Genomic DNA, 18,295 nt, shown 5'->3' with positions numbered 1-18,295 from the left:
AGTATGCAAACTGTGCCTTAATGGCACAACTAACTTAAAAAAAGTGAAACAGCATTCTGTTTAATAGATTATTGCAGCAATGGAAAGTAGTTACTTCCCTTGGTCTAATACATTTCCATTATATTTAAATTTATATGACGCCTCTCTTTGGGGTCAAAAACTGACCTAAGTTGTGGGATACTGGTGTTAACCACACAGGGTTTATTTTGGGAATGATCATCATCTTTGGGAGCTTTAGAGAGTTTTTAGTCCTAATTTTCTAATTTTTTAAAAAAAAAATAAATTTGCAACAAAGCACCAAAAGTTGCCTCATATTACTTAAAACTATAAATAAGAGAAATTGTGGTGTTTATGATGTTTCATCAACTATCACAAGATGATCAACAGTTATGTCCAACACAAAACCAAATTTAAAAATAAAAAACAACTTACTGGTTCAGTCAGAGTGCTGTCTTTTTCTAAAAACTGTACTACGCAATATGCCAGCTGAAAGAAAAATGTATCATCAGTTTAGATAATAAAACCTTATGCTTCAAATTACATCTGCTGGTATCTTTAACATTAACATAAGCAGTATAACCTGGTGCATAATACCCCGTAAACAATCAGCAGAAAATTTGCTGTTTTAATGCACTTAAAATAAAACAAGGGTATTATGGATTGCTGGTCCAGAGCAAACTGTACTACTTCCTAGGATCCTATACCTGTACATGCGACGATCTGCGTTTTGATTTCCCCCCTAAAACAGTTGTCCCACTATGTTTAATGACAGGAAATATTACTTGCATAGTCAAAGCGCTTGCTTCACACTTCCCTTAGAAGTATCAAATTACTCATCTGAAATAGAACTTTACCTTTCAAGCTAGAGGTATTCTATAACATACACACTAGCCAATATCTAAGTTATATACAGGTTTCACATAATTGACCTAAAACTTTCACTCAGTTTAGATGAAGTGGAAGCTGGGCTGCTAACTGCATGTTTCAGGAAAAGTGGGCAGCAGTCTGACCTTCACCACTGGTAATGGCTCGTTGTGACAAACAAGCATGGGTTTGTCAGGTAGGTACATTTTCCAAACAATTCGAAAAAGATAAACACATGCGTAAAAGCCTCACTACACATCATATTATCATTGAAGCATTTATAATGACCACGTTGAGGTATCTTCAAATAAGTAAGTTCTATAGCAGAGGTTGCAACCTATATATCAAAATCATCCAAAGTGCTAGTTTAGGCAGCAAAAGATTAATTTTTCTGCACACAACCAAAAAGAAATGAGAGAGAATATTTGTAGGGTTCACTAGTAATTGAGTTACAAAATTATACAATGCTGTCCTTATTGAATTTTAGCAAAATGGACAATTTAACAAAGATTATGTTTGTTGAAGATATTTCTTTTCATAGCTAGAGCTTACCCAGCCAAACAGACAATCACTTTCATGGTCGGTTTCAGTCAGGGCAGCAAAACCATCTACATCACATGCCCCACCTCTTTCTAACTCAATAACATACATCAGTGCTGTCCAACTGGCGGCCCGCGACCCCCCTCTGTGTGGCCCCCCACCTGTCTGGCTGCTTTGATGGCTTACTCTTGTGTAAGCTCTAAATGGTATCAGTACTGTGATTAACTGCCCCCCTGCATGGTTCTCACCTCAGATTCAGGCTGTAATCAGGCTGTATTGTTTAAATATGTAATCCCTTGTGTTGTTCACACCTTTTAATCTCTGCATTGTTCACCCCCTGTAGTGTTCACACCTCAGGCTCAGGCTGTAATCACCCCCATTGTTCCCCTGTTCACACCTCAGGAGCAGTAGAAACCCACAAATAATCCCTGCACACTACAAAAAGAACATATACTGAGGTGGTACTTCGATTAAAAAGTTTTTTAATATATAGTTATTGTGCAGACTGTAGGAGCAGTGCCAGCATTGTGTCACTGTAGGCTGCCTGTGTGTGCCATACACACAGGCATCATAGGGCAAGCAGAGTATGGCACACACAAGCAGGGTAGGGAAGGCAGAGTATGGCACACACAGGCCAAGTATGGCACAAACCAGCCAAGAATGGCACACACAGTGAAAGCATGGCACACAGGCAGGGTAGGGAAGGCAGAATATGGCACACACAGGCAGGGTAGGGAAGGTAGAGTATGGCACACACAGACAGGGTAGGGCAGGCAGAGTATGGCACACACAGGCAGGGTAGTGAAGGCAGAGTATGGCACACACAGGCAGGGTAGGGCAGGCAGAGTATGGCAGGTTTTTGCTGTACTACAACCATTAATATGGGTATGGTCATGTGATAACACGGGTGTGGTTTCAAGTGGGTGCGGTTTCAAAAAGGGGAGTGGTCAAAACTGGCTTCCATTATTGGCCCTCCACCATGTAGGTCGGAAAAATTCCGGCCCTCGGTACAACAGAAGTTGGACAGCACTGACATACATCATAAATCCCCAACCTGTGGCTCACGAGCAACATGTTGCCCACCAACCTCTTTGATGTTGCTCACAGTGGCCTCAGAGCAAGTGCTTATTTTTTAATTCCTGGCTTAAAGGCAAGCTTTAGCACCCACAGGAAATTTATGTATACTTGTGTTGCTCGCCAACTCTATACATTTGAAGGTTACACTCACTGGGGCCTTGTGTATTAGGGCCTAACGTAGAGGGAACATTTGTTGGATACTTGGTACCATCACCAAAACTTGAAACAATGATCAATTTTGAACAATTTTCATGCGGAAGCAAATATATTCCTGGATTAAGGCTCTAAAAAGTTAACACATTTCTCTATTTTATTCATATTTTAATTGCTTTCCCTTAACAATAAGTTTAAACAATCATACCTTAAATTGCATAGATCAGTTTCAGGCAATATTCTGGTACAATACTACTAATTGTTTACACCATGGAACAACATTTACTGAAGAAAAAGAATATATGCATTTTAGGTAAATTTCTCGTTACCTGTGGGTGGTAGACACTGAGTGACTTCACTTTGTGTAAAGGTAATAACACCTTTAGTAAAAAAATTTTGTGCTCTTCTTTCAACGGTAATGCAAATCCATTGATTATACTGAAAGACATAATATATATATATATATATAAACTAAAACAGGCTGTGCACAGAGATTCACCACAATCACATTTTTCCATTATGGGGCACTACTTTTAGAAAAACAATCACATTAAAATGTACCACCTCAAATGCATTTTCAAGACACTGTTACCTAACCAAGAGGCACCCTGGGCTGTGAAGACCTTGTAATATATTATTAGTGAGCTTTTAAGATATGAAAGGAAACAAAAACATACAAAAAAAAGGAAAATGTAATCCTTACCTTCCAAGGATTTCCAATAGCTCTGCTATGCCATTATGGTGTTCTGTTTCATAAATAAACCTAAAGCCAAGGATGAGCATGGAAAAATTTATGAAAAACATAAGTACCACAGTAAAAGAATACTTTACCTTTCAATACTTCTATATCCAAGAGTGCAATGCTTACCCAAACAATCATTACAAGAGTTTGCTAATTTATGTCAAGGGATGGTATAATAGTTTTAAGCACAGAACTGATGTGACAAATACATGCATTTTAAACAGGATGCCCACCCAAATAATGAAAAAAACAATTGGCATAATGAAAGAAAATATAATTTTAGGTAACTTAACAGGGCAATACTATATATACAAAAAAACAGCTCTTCTCAAGCCAAGGTTCCAATATTCACAATGCCTTACATACTTCTGTTGTTCTCCTTCTCATATCTCTTAATCACAAATCTTTCAGGGCATTTTGGGGATGTAAGTATGATATGTGTGTTGTTTAAAAAATATTTAATGTTTTTAGTTTATTTACCTACATTTCTGGCACCAACCTATATTATGAGGGTCTCCCATTTTAAATATAAACAGTGCTAATGTCTGCCTCAAAGCCCAATTTGGTACAAAAGAATTAGGGTTGCAATTAAAGTTACTAAACATACCTATAAAATATATTATTGATCTGTTTCCTTATATAAGCTCTGAGGCCTAAAAATTTCCCATAGATTCTATGAAGTGTTGTTTTCAGAAAATCTCTCTCTCTTGGATCTTCACTGTCAAACAGCTCCAGCAGCTATGGGGGGGAAAAAATTACCATGAGAATATAAAAATTTCCAAATGCAACTTTTTGCTATTCCTGGCAAAATATGACTTGTTTACCTGTAGCACAAATTTCTGATCAATGTATTTCTTAGCTACATTGGGTTGGAAATCTGGAGACTCCAAAAACCGGAGGAAAAATTCATACACAAGCTGAAAAGCAAAACCAAACAGTTAATAACACTTTTGAAATCATCACATAAAACTATACCCCTAAACACAGTAGGTCTCTCCAAAAATCACAAAGTAGCCCATATGTAAAATACATATCAGCAAAGCCTTTTTGTGGTTATAAAACATTTTTCTAGAACAAGTACTGTGCGTCACTGCAAAATCCCATATTGAAAATCTGCAAAGTTTTAAGTTCTGAGGCAATCCCCGTGATTATAATGTCTTATGTGAGATTCTGGAAAAGTGTACCAATTCAGGGTACTATGGAGCCATCATTACCATCTTCTTTCTCAATTTCCAGTTTTGTCACACATGCACAGCATAGTGAAGAGCCGAACTTAGAAATTAAAAGCTATCTTTTCACGCTATTTTTCTAGTCTGGTATGTGTCATAGGTGCTGAGGTATCAAGTTGATTTTTGTCCAATCATGTGAAGACGTATGGTCTAAAAAGACACAATGCATCCCAAGCCTCATTTTCCTGTTACCTTGAGAAAGCGTGCATGTGTAAAACGCATGGGGGGGGGGGGGGGGCAGAGTACCCGTGCCTGCAGTTTTTTGGTTTATTTTTTTAACAGGGATGCGGCCTGTGTATTTGTGCTTCTGCCATTTATTTGAGCTGCTTGTTCCTACCTCTCAATTAAGTTCTGCCTGGGATTTTGTTTTTAATGATAACCAATGTTTTCTGTTCACTAAATTATAAGTTATGAGGTTGGGTGATTCAGTATATTTTAAAGAGTGAATAAGGGGCATAGCTATATAAGTGATTTTATATACATTGCAGTGTACACTTAAATGCCAGAATATGATGTTGGTTAAAGTTTTAAAATTCTATTAAAGGAAATCTATACCCCCCCCCCGAACAGCGTAGATCTCTTCAAAAATATATTGCATAAACAAGCCCATATGTAAAACCCTGCTTCATCTTAATTAACCATTTTCATAAAAATATACTTTTTTAGTAGAATGTGCTATTGGGTAATCCTTAATAGAAAACCATTTTAAGAATTAAGGGCCGCCTCCTGGGATCATAGGATTCACAGTGCACACAAACAAGCCAAGGCACACATACTTGCTAGGCCAAATCAACCAATTAATGGGCAGAGTACTGCCTTTTGCTTCCCCACTACTTCCTGTTACAATTAGAGCTTCATTATTTCCGGTCATGTGATCTCTGAGGGACCACACAGACCATCACTAAATGGTGGATCAAGGGAAAGGATGTAAAAGGGCAATATTTACTGATATATATTCCAGTTTGGTGAGATTCTTTAATAAGTCACTTAACATAATATAAACTGTCGTTTAAGTATTCATTCTGGGTGTATAGTTTTCCTCTAAAGAGTGGTCTGTATGAGAAAATTAATTTTAAGTCTGACTTATAACTGCTATTACCTGGTATACAGTTTTACTTTTTAAATTTTTTTCATGCTTTCCCAACCTTTGGATGAATGAAAGCTTCACTTAGTTTCTTTACCTAATTTTATATAACATTTTTTATTCACAACTGGTAAGAAAGGATTGGTATTTGTATTAGCTTTAGCATGAATCCTAGTGCCAAGTATGTTTTTGCCCCCTTCAGTGGTACAGCAAGTGTATACAAATAGTTATAAAAATAATACTGGTCAGCAACAGAAGAGTCAGCTTAAAACTACAATCCAAAAAATCAGGTAAGATACATTTGAAAAGCTGAAAAGTGCATTCACAATGTCAGCCTGTCCATAAGCCACTGTCACACAGTAAGCACACTAAGAATTTTTTGAGAGTAAAGAGTAATTGTCTGGAGAGTATAACTGACATATCATGTACTGACTGGTCAACCTCCCATGCAATTCTGTTATCAGCAGACAGCTGTGTGCATTCCTGAAATCAGCTGACATGGGTGGGCGATTGTGTGTATACAGGGCCCACTTTGTATAGCAGATAACAAAAAGCTATATAAAGAAGCAGTAAAGAATTTTTACATATACATTTAGAGAATAATATCTATACAGCAACTGAGAGAAGAATATTTTTGCAGAAGTATTATTTTGCATAAGAACAGTCTTCACCCAGCAAATCTCAGTGCATTTCAGCTGAAAAGTGGCATAACGCAAGTCAGGAGGCTCCTCTTCACTTCTAACATTCTGTAGAGGCATTTTCAATCCAAAAAACATTTGTATGCCAAGCAAATGAGGCATTACTGATAATCATACTGTACCTGTAAATGAGGCCATGCTGCTTCTAACGTTGGTTCATCTTCTTCTGGGTCAAATTCTGCCCCTGTTGGATTGGAGGATGGTGGTAATGTTCGAAACATATTCACAGCAAACTAAAACAAAAACAAAAACAAACAAAATTGTTAGCATTTAACTCACAATGTTGTAAAGTGTTACTAATTGTAGTTGTAAAAAGTATTAACTAGTGTTAATATAAAGTAAATTATACATAAAGCGAATATTAAGTCAAGCACATGTGTGTTCCAATACTTTAGAAGCAAGCAAAAGGGATAATGACACATTTCAATGTTTTAACATCCCCGAAGATATCCTGAGGCTGGTATTTTTTCCCAGAATTTCCCCCAAAATTTCTGTATCTGCAGGACTACAATAACCAATCTTCTAGAGCACAGTCAAAGCAATAAAGAACATTATGGATGGCAGTTAGGTTGCTGCCTGTTTATCCCTAAGGGGACATGAAACAACCTGACTGCTTAACAAATCCTTGGGCAGTTGGGCAAATATTTTTATGTTGTGTTCCACCTGTGTTCAGTGCTTGCCTCCACCTCAGTGAGTAGAGTGATCAGAAAGAACAGACTGTTACTTCCCCTGTGGCGGAATGCATGGAACATCCACCACTGGGGAAAGCCGTGTAAAAGTCCTTAGTTAGCTGCAAGTTATACAATGAAACCACCTGTGGTGGGTAGACATATAAAACCGGAAAATGAAAAAACATTGAATGGCATATGGTGAAGAGCCATCATAAAATTGAAGCTGGTGCCCTTTGAATATCCGAATAGCAGTGTACACCATATCCATTGCATGATGCGTATGCAGACAAGAATCTTGCTCTAGCTCAAGGCTGCAGTTAATTCCAGGCAGGACTCACTAGGTGCCATATGTTGCACTAGTATGAAATTTAGAGCAAACTAAACAGGTGCATTAGTGCTTGCTGAAAGACACCAAGTTACATATATAGATGTACCTTTGTGAATAGCGTAAAAGCATCCAAAATTTAGCATCCATCTAAAACTGAGTATTTTAATATTTGGTATGAACCTGTTAAAAGGACTATTGTGGTTTTTATATTTTTAGCATGAAACAGCACTTTAGTTGAGGTATATGGGAATTCAACCCTTCTCTAATTAAAAAGGCAGCCACAGAACAAAATAAAAAACACAAACTTAAAGCAGACAACACAAACCTCTGGCAGACATTTTTTGGCACAGTAGTTAACCCAGCTAAAAGTAATTACTGTATATAAGATACAACTGTACAACTTACCATGTGAACTACCTCAGGATAAATAGGTTCTGTGATCACATTGCGATTGTGTGTGATGTATTCCACCATCTCACTTAGTGCAGCTCGTTTTACTTCCTTCCATTTCAGGTCACTTAGAGGATCCGAAACAAAGTCAAAAAGAACGCAGCACTGGCGCAATTTCTGAACAAACAGCTTTTCTTGTTCTGCTGGGGGTACATCTAAAAGGAACAAGAATAAGTGAAAGTTTGTTACAAATTCACATTTTATCCCACTACGTACACTGGTTTTTTAAAGGATACCTGTCGAATATTGCATTTTAAGTTGCCGACATTGTAACAGGATGTGCTTATTACTGGAAAGGTGTAGACCACTGTTTATTTGTTATAGGCATTTATTATAAGACTTGCTCTTTGAGGCCACAATTTTACTTTGTATTACTTATTAAAAATTAAAATAAAAGTTCAAGAACTGCAAACATATTTACAAAATGTAACAATGATCCAATACATATTATACATTTTTTTGTTTTAGATTTTTTTTTGTTGTTGTTGCTTTTGTTCTATGGCTAACAGTACTAAACTGCTACTAAGGTGATAGTTACACAAAAAAATAATGTACCAGTGCATTATACTCCTCAAAGTACAAAAGGAAAAAAAAAAAAAAAAAAAAAAAACGTGCTACCAACTTATTTATTTTATTGAAAAATTCCCCACAACCCTCAACTTTTTTGCCAACCTGACCGTCCTCCCTTCTCAACGTGTTTTTAATGCTAATGGACTATTGCTGTACAAATATAGAATCCCCCTCATAGAGGAACATAGGGGATCAGATAGGTAATGTAAAAGCTTTGGGCAAACACTTTTATAGCAACATTATAAATAGCGTGCAAAGACAATACATGTTTAAACAAAAAACACATTTAATTTCTGGTGTCAGTATCTCCCTCTACTGATCCAAGCAAAAGTGCCATGCAGGTCAATCCAATGCCCTTCCTTTTCTGGTGGAACTGCCCATGTACAGAGTAGTTGCTCTGACAAATAATATGTGAACAGATGTTAGATCTCCTTTATTGACTGGGGGATCCAAGACATCTCCAAGTCAGGCTAGAGGACCTCCATTAACTGCTATTGAATCACCTCAAAAATTTCATAGCTCCTGAAATTTCTTTGTGTACCATTGAAGTAACAGAACTACACTTACTACCAAACACATAAGCCAAGTTTCAGGCTAAGCGACTTAAGGTGGACATCCACTAAGATTTTTCTTTCCCTAAAGACCAATTTCAGTGGAATCCAACATATCCGTCCAATTTCTATAAAGTTAGTGGGCCCTGAACGATTGCACAATTCACAAGGTTTGAAAATTTGTCCAATTGTTTGCAGGACCAAGCAGGTAGTTTTTCCAGCTTCAACTAGATGATATCGCTTGAAATGGTCGCTTTTGTTGATGGACAAATCCTACTTTTAAACAATCCTTTCAGGATAAGCTTGGCCCTACGATAACTTAAAAATCTTGACGACTAGCTTTTCTGCACTCATGGTAGTAAGTCTGTGTAGGTACATGAAAAGTGTGTGATCTTGTGGTATGACACATATGCGACATGACACATTTGACAATTATGGGTGTACAAATACACAAAACAGGTTTGTTTACTAACTGAATAAAGTACTCTTTCTTCTGCCAAAGGTGCCACCAGGGGTGCACGCACCACTGGACATAAAACTAGGTCGTACATGACATGCATTCATTTGAGGCAGCCAGTAATGTCTTCTAAATTACACTGAGGTTTCTGCTTTTCTACACATTTATACTGACAGCAGGCTCATACAAAAGCTGTAAATAGTGTTTTTCCAACACTATGACATAATTTATTGTTTTCAGCTTAATGCCAAGGTTCAGGCACCCTTGCCAAATTACATATTTAGTTAATTGTTAAGAAGTAAACAACTACTGCAGGAATAAGCATGTCAAAAAACAATATATTTGCAAATGTTAATGCAGAGTTACATTTTATTTCACAACGTTACAACATAGAACAAACAAAAGTGTAATTACGGCAGATGTGCATAGGTTTGAACTCCCTTCTATTTCTCCAGTGATAAAGACTTTTTCTGCAAGGTCCCTGGTCCTAATTACACCCTCTGGACTTAATAGCATTAGGAGTTTTCACCTGCTGAAAATTGAAAGCTTAATAAAATCTGACAGCTCAAACTTTGGCCTGCTTTTGTAGTTGTTACTTGAAGTTCCTAAACTTGACCGTTTTACCAACCTGACTGTCCCCTTCTCAATCTGTCAGATTCTAATGCTTCTACTGCAGACTACTGCCGAACAAATATGGCAGCCCCCTTAGAGGATCTGAGAGGTAATGTAAAAAAAACACCTCATTTCTGGTGTCAGTATCTCCCTATGCAAACATTATCAAAATAAAAAAATTGAAAGTTATCACACAAACTCATATTTGGTGCATAAAAGGCCCAAACATACAATGCTAAACAAAGATATCTTAGTGCCCCAATGGTCCCTAAGCTCCTCCCCCCCACACATTTCATGCCATTGGTCACTTCATTGGTCAAACTGCATTAGGAGGGAGAAGCGTAAGGACCATGGAGCACTAAGTTGTTTAGCATGGTATGAATTTTGTTTGCATTTTTAGCACCTGATAAAAGTTTAAGGACTGACAGAAGGCAATATATATTACCTCCTTTTTCAACATTAGTTGATTGACTAGGGCAGGTGCAAAAAGGTAAAAAGCATCTATCTTTATTGCTATTTGTTGCACTAAACAGGGCAAAACCTAAAACTGAATCTTAAGCTGCCTATGCACGTACCTATTAAAGCTGCTGATTTGGCCCCTCCAGCTCAAGCTGGCAGTTTATCTGCCAATGTATGGGGCCCTTAGGAAAGTCAGCCCAACAAATATCTGGCCAAGAAACAGACAGATATCTATTAGGGCTCTGGCACACGGGGAGATTAGTCGCCCGCGACAAATCTCCCTGTTCACGGGCGACTAATCTCCCCGAAATGCCATCCCACCGGCGAAAATGTAAATCGCCGGTGGGATGGCATATGCGGCGGCAACTAATCTCCCTGTGTGTCACAGCCCTAAAATTGCCAAAAAGTGGAAAGCTCTGGGCAACTACAATGAGAAAAAAGCATTTCACTGATATGTTTGCATTAGTAAAGCCAGCTGCTGTATTGTCTAACTTCAGCAGTGACATCGGTATTTACAGTTCAAACTGAGAAACAAGGGGTCATTTAGGATTCAATATTGTTGACAAAAACAAAGGTGTTGGAGGGGATTCAATGGAACTTGCATTTACCGTTGTTTAACACTCTTTTAATTCTAATATCTTTAAATCATTTTAAACTATTAACATTAGTATTAAAACAAAAAAATTGCTGAATTAGTTATTAGTGAATGACACAACAACATGGCAAAATCAACTATTGCATGTAATTCTATCTTCTAGCACTACAGCAACCAAAATAATAAAATTCTATTATATTTTAAGGCAAAACAGCACGGGACCACAGTTAGAATTACCATGGAACTACACAAAGGGAAAAGGAACTGAAGTAAACAGCATAAAACTCAATTACAGCTTTCGTCACTGTTGCCAGGAAACCATTGATGGCTAAGAGTTCTTAAAGTGGAAAGGTGCTAAATGACAGCAGCTCTCAAAACAGCTATTCGGCACTAATAATAAACCATAAAGGGCAGCTTGCACTCACTGCTGGAATGAATAAGCAAGAACATAAACTCTGCCTCGCCCCATCCCCAAAACATCCTTCATCTTCACATTTGTGACACCTTACCGCTGACTTACAGATGTGGGCCATACATTTAAAGCAGCTACTAAGCCATGCACGAGTACAAATGACACATTTTTAAACCAGCACTCACAAATAGTGGTATGCACAAGAAATGTGTGTAAAAACATACATGGGATTATGTCAAAGACACTAAAGGTGCCCATACACACTGATATCGTACAAAAGATACTTGGTCCTTTAGACTGAAACGCCAGCTTATCTGTCTGTGTATGGGCACTACCGAAGGGCCTCCCCGACCGACATCTGGCCTGAAATTAGCCATCAGTAGACAATTATAATCACTCCAGGGGTGCCTGACATTTTGGTACCCCCCCAGTGATTATACTTTTAGTTAAAGAGCACAGTGGGTTCAGAGAGCCTGCACTTAAGCTTTCCATGGGGCCATTATCACATCCTTGTCATGCTCAGTCACACATAGGAGCAAAGTTACTTGACTTTAACAGTTCAGATTTAGTTCAGATACAAATGTAGGATTCAGCCAAATCCTAGTTCTGCTAAAAGTGCTAGGGTTCTACTGAATCTCAATCAAAATGTTGAATTTTGTGCATCTCTAGTATAGAGAAAGATATACAGAAAGGAGGGTAGTGTACCTATTTTAAAGATATTTATCTTTTCAGGTCCTAAAATGTGGTTGCTAAAATCAAGTTTAACATTATAATGCACCCACACATACAGAAGAAGCATACAGTTTGGATGAACAACTGGAAAGGTATTAAACAAGCATTTACATGTAGAGGGTCAGAATCAACAACTTCTCACTGCTGCCAGCTGTAAATGAATGCCATAAGAAAGGCAGCAAGTCATCAATCACTGAAGGTATGTAGTAAAATGCTCATCATATACAGCATGATTTGCTACTATTCATGTCTGAACCTGAAAAAAACAAAATATTACCCTACTTGCATTTCAAGAAGCAAATGCAAAATACACTGCTATAAGTTGTACTAGCAAATACAGTGGACCTTGGTGCTCATACCAATACATTTTTAGTGTGACAAACCAGCAGCATACCAGGCTGCTATCTGGAAAGTATAGTAACAGTAAGAAAAAATGTAGGGGACAATCACAGCAATTTTGTTTTACTGGGGAACTACTATAAATTCTTACAGATTTGTCTAGGTATAGGGATTTTGGGAAGAGCTAATTTAAGATATGTTATGAGGGCAGCAAGGTAAAAAGCACTGATAGAGAGAGATCAGCAAAACCATCAATGTGGTAGCATAATAGTGGCAAAGGTTGGGGCCAGTGAAATGGTAGCTCCAGATTTACACAAAAGTGGATGATGATGAAAATCCCAGGCACTTACACCAAAGCCCAACAAACCAGCACAAACATTGCCCTAAAATGTGCTAGAAGCCATATAACTATGTGTCACTATCTGGGGTGGAAAGTGAAATGATGAGGTGGTCACTGTAATTGCCTTGGGGTGGAGGGGTAGAATGCTTAACTTTAGGCACAGATATGGAAGGCAACTTTGTAATGGGTCTGTCTAGTTAAATTACAGCAACATTGAATAGTGACATTTTGAAATTGGCATATAACTTTTATTAAAGATTCCGTGCAGAAGGCCTGCATTCTGTTATGAAACTGCATTAAGTCATCACTTCGGCCAAAAAGAACGCTTCAGAGTAAAACGGTGATCACTATATCATAAACTTGCTAGTAGGTAGGGCAGAAAAACTCAGTTTTAGCTAACTTGAACCTTTTACTTTTAAAGGAGAAGGAAAGGCTTAGTCACTTGGCACCCCCAAGTGATTTTGATCACTTACCTTTTAGCTGTTAGGTGCCTGGGGTAGCCTAAAGCGTCTCCTCTTCCTGCTTTGCGTGCTTGCGCAGTAAAATAAAAAGCCAAACTTAAACAACAAAGTTGGCTTTTTACTCTACTGTGCATGCGCCGGCCCAGGGATTTTGCCGACAGAAGGAAGAAGGGAGCGCTCGCTGCAGGTACCCCGGGCTGGTGTGGTTTTCTCCTAACAGGGGTACCAGCCCTGGGTAAAAGGTAAGCGATTAAAGTCACTTGGGGGTGCCTAACATTTTGGCACCCCCAAGTGACTTAGCCTTTCCTTCTCCTTTAAGTATGGGGGAAAAAAAAAAAGAACACTGCACTGCCATTCTACTTACCTTTGCCAGACACCCCTAGCAGTTTTGCTCTACTGCGCAAGCTCTTTCCAGGGATGTTTGGGTGAGCAGTAAGATGGCAGTGCGGTTAGTAATTTACTTCACTGAGGGTAACAGTATAAGGCCGATTAGTAATACGTTCAGATTTACGTTACATCATCAGACCTGTAGAATCCGTTTATACGACAGGCCAGACTCATTTTCTGCTTGATAATTTGCTGCCCAGAGCCCACTGAGCATGTGCACTGTCCTGGACAGTTCTAACAGAATCCAAGATAATGAGCTCCTCTGAAAACTGTAAAGGCCTATATCATTACTACTATAGAGATGCTGAATCTTTCAGCTAGTGCAGTCAGTTTAGTATATAACATATGGCATGTCAAGCGATATTCATTTATAAGGTTTAGTTCTCCTTTAAAATACATAACCTGCCCCCCACAAAAAAAAATAAACAGCCTCTTTGAGATATTTAAATACCTGCTACTCTGGGTGTTAAAAGGTTAATAGTAAGGCTTCAGCTGGCAAAAAGATATTTGCAGTACAAATGTTGCAGTTTAGGTGGGGGAGATGTGCTCAACTTTCAAACATGTTAGGAAAACGTAGGGTTTACATGTCCTTTAAAAATAGCTTTACTTTTCTCAAAAGATTAAAAAAAAAAAAATGATCTGGCAGGTTTGAGTAGCCCATCGGGCAAGGACCTAGGGTTGCCACCTGTCTGGTTTTGACCCAGACAGCCAGTTTTCAGTAGGGCTGTCTGGGGCAAAACTGTCTTTAATTTTTGTCATTTGGAAAACTGGACAAAGAAAATTCAGCATCAAATACGAGGTTATGTTTTATTATTACATAGAAAAAAGAAATCTAATTAAAGTAAGAAATGCTTTAATTAGATATCAGTGAAGAATTTGGTAAATCAGCTTCTAAGGGGCAGATTCAAAGTACAAGTTTGTATCCCAATATCGGTAAAATTCGGATTAGATACAATAATTTCTGATGATCGAAAAGGTCACGAAAATGCTTACAAAAAAACGTAATAGTCAATATAATATCTTATTGGCGATCCAAAAGTCATGAAATTTTCATATCCGAACGATCATAACGGCGGGAAAACCTTTCTGACTTTGATCCTTCTGTGCATGTTTTTTGAAGCCCCCCATAGGACTCAATGGCACTCTGCAGCTCCAACCTGGCTCAAGGAAAGTCAAGATAATGAAGCTTTAATGAATCCCAAACTTTCATACTCGGCGCAACAAATACGATTTTGCCGCAAGATACAAAAAAGTCGCAAAAGCTACGCACAGTACGAAAACGTAAAAAAAAAATAAGATTTTTTTTGTATTCGGATTCAATCGTACTATAATGACCGTGCCCCCAAGTGTGCATTTATCTCAGAGCAGAAACGCCTTTATTCTGAAAGTAATATTAAAATTGAACATTTTTTAAAATCACATTTTTAAGCTGTACCTGTTTATTCCCCTTGTAAATAAACCATTTTATGGCAGCTAAAGTTCGGCTTTATTTGCAAGAGGTTTTCCTGTTTTGTACAAGTGGTTTTCATCCTATAAATGCATAGAGACCTATAGTAATCAAAAATAATCCTTGAATTCATATTTAAAAAAAAACAACAAAAAAAAACGGATTCTAAAGCTGGTCATAAACCCTTCAAATGAGCAGATATCTGCCTGAGATTCAGCCTGGGGCCTACAGAGATACAGATGACGACAGCATCAAAATGCCGAAAAGACCCTTGTAGGGTTGCCTCCTTTGGGCTGCTGGAACTCCAGGCAGGGGGGCTGGTAGCAATGTGACGAGGGATAATGTGTAAGGGCTGTGACAGGCAGGATCTCCCTTGTAGCGGGCGACTAATCTCCCCAAAATGCCATCCCACCAACAATTTACATTCTAGCATATGTGGTGCCGAAATCGCTGAAGTTTCCTCTCAAGGCAACTTAGTCGATTTTGGCAAATCACCGCGCTGCGTATGCCATCCCACGATTGGCCGCAATTTACATTCTAGCCGGTGGTATGGCATTCCGGGAAGATTTGTTGCGCGGCGACTAATCTCCCCGTCTGTCACAGCCCTAACATCAGGGAGCAGGACTGTGGCAATCAACGTTTGACTGGTCGCCACATCAATCAAGGAGAGTCTTTATCAAAAGCTTTCTAGATAGCAGAACCCATATCTATAATTCCCATGCAAATTGTATTAGGCAAGCCCCCCTTTCAGACACAAATGAATTCTCAGATTGCTCTTCTACCAATCACTCAAACTGAGAAATCTACAGTTACTAAAGATATTTGCATATACCCAGCTTATTTATCCATGGCACTTTGGTAGTGTGGGCAGCTGGCAATTTATACCCAGAGTCAATTGTTTGTTGTATAGCTGAACCATTGTTATATATGCAAAACATTTATAACATACTTATTATATCAACAGAAACAAATCATGCCCTTTCATATACACTTCCTGCCATTGTGAGCAGTAATACACTGCATGTTGTCAGCTCCTCTTGTTTACAAAACAATTAAAGGACCACTTAGGGTCGTGACAGACGGGGAGAAATCTACTTTGTCGCGGGCGACTAATCTCCCCGAAATGCCATCCCACCGGCTAGAATGTAAATCGCCAGTGGAATGGCAATACTTCGTAATTTCAGCGCTGCGTATGCCATCCCACATTCTAGCCGGTGGGATGCCATTTCGGGGGATTAGTCGCCTGCGACTAATCTCCCCATCTGTCACGGCCCTTAAACTACACTGTTTATAGAACTTATAGAGATCCAGGTCTTATTTTTACATTGTGTACCTTGAATATGATATTTTAGGTTTGGGGCGCAATAAGGTGGCAATGGGCTCACCTTCAACATAATTTAAAAGAACTTCTAAGGTATTTTATTAAGATGACTTAATTTTATATGTCCTTTACTTTAGCAATCAGTCACTGCCAACAAATATGGGGCAAAGATAATTTTGTATTGTAACAGCTTGGGTGGAAAGTATAATTGTGCTGATCTCACTAGTACTTGGTACCACCTGGTTAGAGTTTTACATGACATTCTAATAAGCCACTATTAAAGATATACCACTAATACAAATGTATTAGTGTCTTGTATGCTTTCTTGTATGTATTATTATTCAACATATAGTCTTGCTATTCTGTTAGTGCCAAAAATATAAATGTAATCAAATCCATGCAATAATACACTAGGTAATTTTATAAAAATCTCTACATCCACTATTTGTCAGCTGCTTCATTTAATATTTTTGCCTTCAACATCTTATCTGAAATCTGTCCACCCTAAAAGTACTGGTAAGGGCAGAGAAGAATCATCTGCAATTGCTGAATTGCAGGAAGAAACCCATCTATCTACCACACTGGTTGGGTTGTTATGTTAGCCCTTTAAAAAGTTCCCATGCTGCATATACGTCTTGTTAAGCTAAACATAAACCTGAAGATAGTTATAAAGACATTACTGAAACATTTTTATTTAGACATTTTCATTAAATAGAATGGAAGGGATATTTAAGGATGTGATTCTTGGGTGAAAACTTTTTTTTAACAATAACATACAGCCGATTTTCAGGCACTTTCAAACATGCCGATTAAAATTTTCAGTCCTGCCCAATCGACAAGACAACTAATTTCCAAGGCTCTTGGCAATATTGGTCATCTCGTCAACCCACCATACTTGCACTGAATATCATAAGAAACCTCGTTTTGTATGATATCATCGGTGTGGGTATGGCCACTACTAGAAATGGAGAAGCAACCTTTCATTAAGCCCAGCATGAAATGGTTTTTGGAGTAAGCTTTTTCCAAAAACATTAAAAGTAAGTACAGGTACGGAATCCATTTTCCAAAAAGTTCTAAATTATGGGAAGGTCATCTCCCATAGACTATTAATAAAAAAATAAATGTTTTTTCTTAAATGGTTTCCTTTTTCTCTGTAATAATAAAACAGTACCTTGTACTTGATCCCAACTAAGATATACTCAATCCTTATTGAAGACAAAACAATCCTATTGGATATATTTAATGGTTAAATAATTTTCTAGTAGACATTAGGTATGGAGATCAAAACTACATAAAGACCTGTTATCAGAAAAACCCCAAGTACAAAGCAAAATCATTTAAAGTTTTGCTGCACAATATGCCACATAAAGCATAAAGTCCCCAAAAGGGACCGAAACGTCGGTTGTACATGCAATTATAATACACGAGAGATTTTTTGAAACACAAAGACCCTTGGTGCTGGCTGTTTTATTTTGATATTTATATGATATCCCGTGCACAGGGGCAACTGCAGAGCAGCAGATTTTGGAGTGTGGTGCTGTCGTGTGGACTGTGTTATATATATATATATATATATATATATATATTATATATGACTAGCTTATTAGGGAGACAAGGATATTGATTTTGCTCAACTCTTTGTTTTGATGTTCATCTGTGATCTCATGTGTCTGCCATAGGCTGCGCCATGGGAGACAGAAAGGAGCAATTTCCCGTATGCGTCACAGGCCATAAAAAAAAACAAACACCAAGGCTGTAGGGCAGATGCATTACTCT

General features: G+C 38.1%; 1 protein-coding gene across 3 annotated transcripts in view; it reads right to left on the bottom strand.

The window, feature by feature from the left end:
• The window catches only part of ppp2r5c (protein phosphatase 2 regulatory subunit B', gamma), a 52,019-nt gene that overhangs the window by 12,637 nt on the left and 21,087 nt on the right, over positions 1-18,295 (bottom strand). For all 3 annotated transcript variants that reach the window (XM_012968159.3, NM_203917.1, XM_012968157.3), the window contains 7 exon segments: positions 7,792-7,991; positions 6,510-6,620; positions 4,201-4,293; positions 3,984-4,114; positions 3,338-3,397; positions 2,964-3,072; positions 433-486 (listed from right to left, as the gene is read on the bottom strand). In XM_012968159.3, coding sequence (XP_012823613.1) covers positions 433-486; positions 2,964-3,072; positions 3,338-3,397; positions 3,984-4,114; positions 4,201-4,293; positions 6,510-6,620; positions 7,792-7,991 — 758 coding nt within the window.

The sequence above is a fragment of the Xenopus tropicalis genome, chromosome 8 (genome assembly GCF_000004195.4).
Source record: "Xenopus tropicalis strain Nigerian chromosome 8, UCB_Xtro_10.0, whole genome shotgun sequence".
Classification (NCBI taxonomy): Eukaryota; Metazoa; Chordata; class Amphibia; order Anura; family Pipidae; genus Xenopus; species Xenopus tropicalis.
Note: the sequence above shows the minus strand (reverse complement) of the source record. Positions and strands in the feature narration are given on the sequence as shown.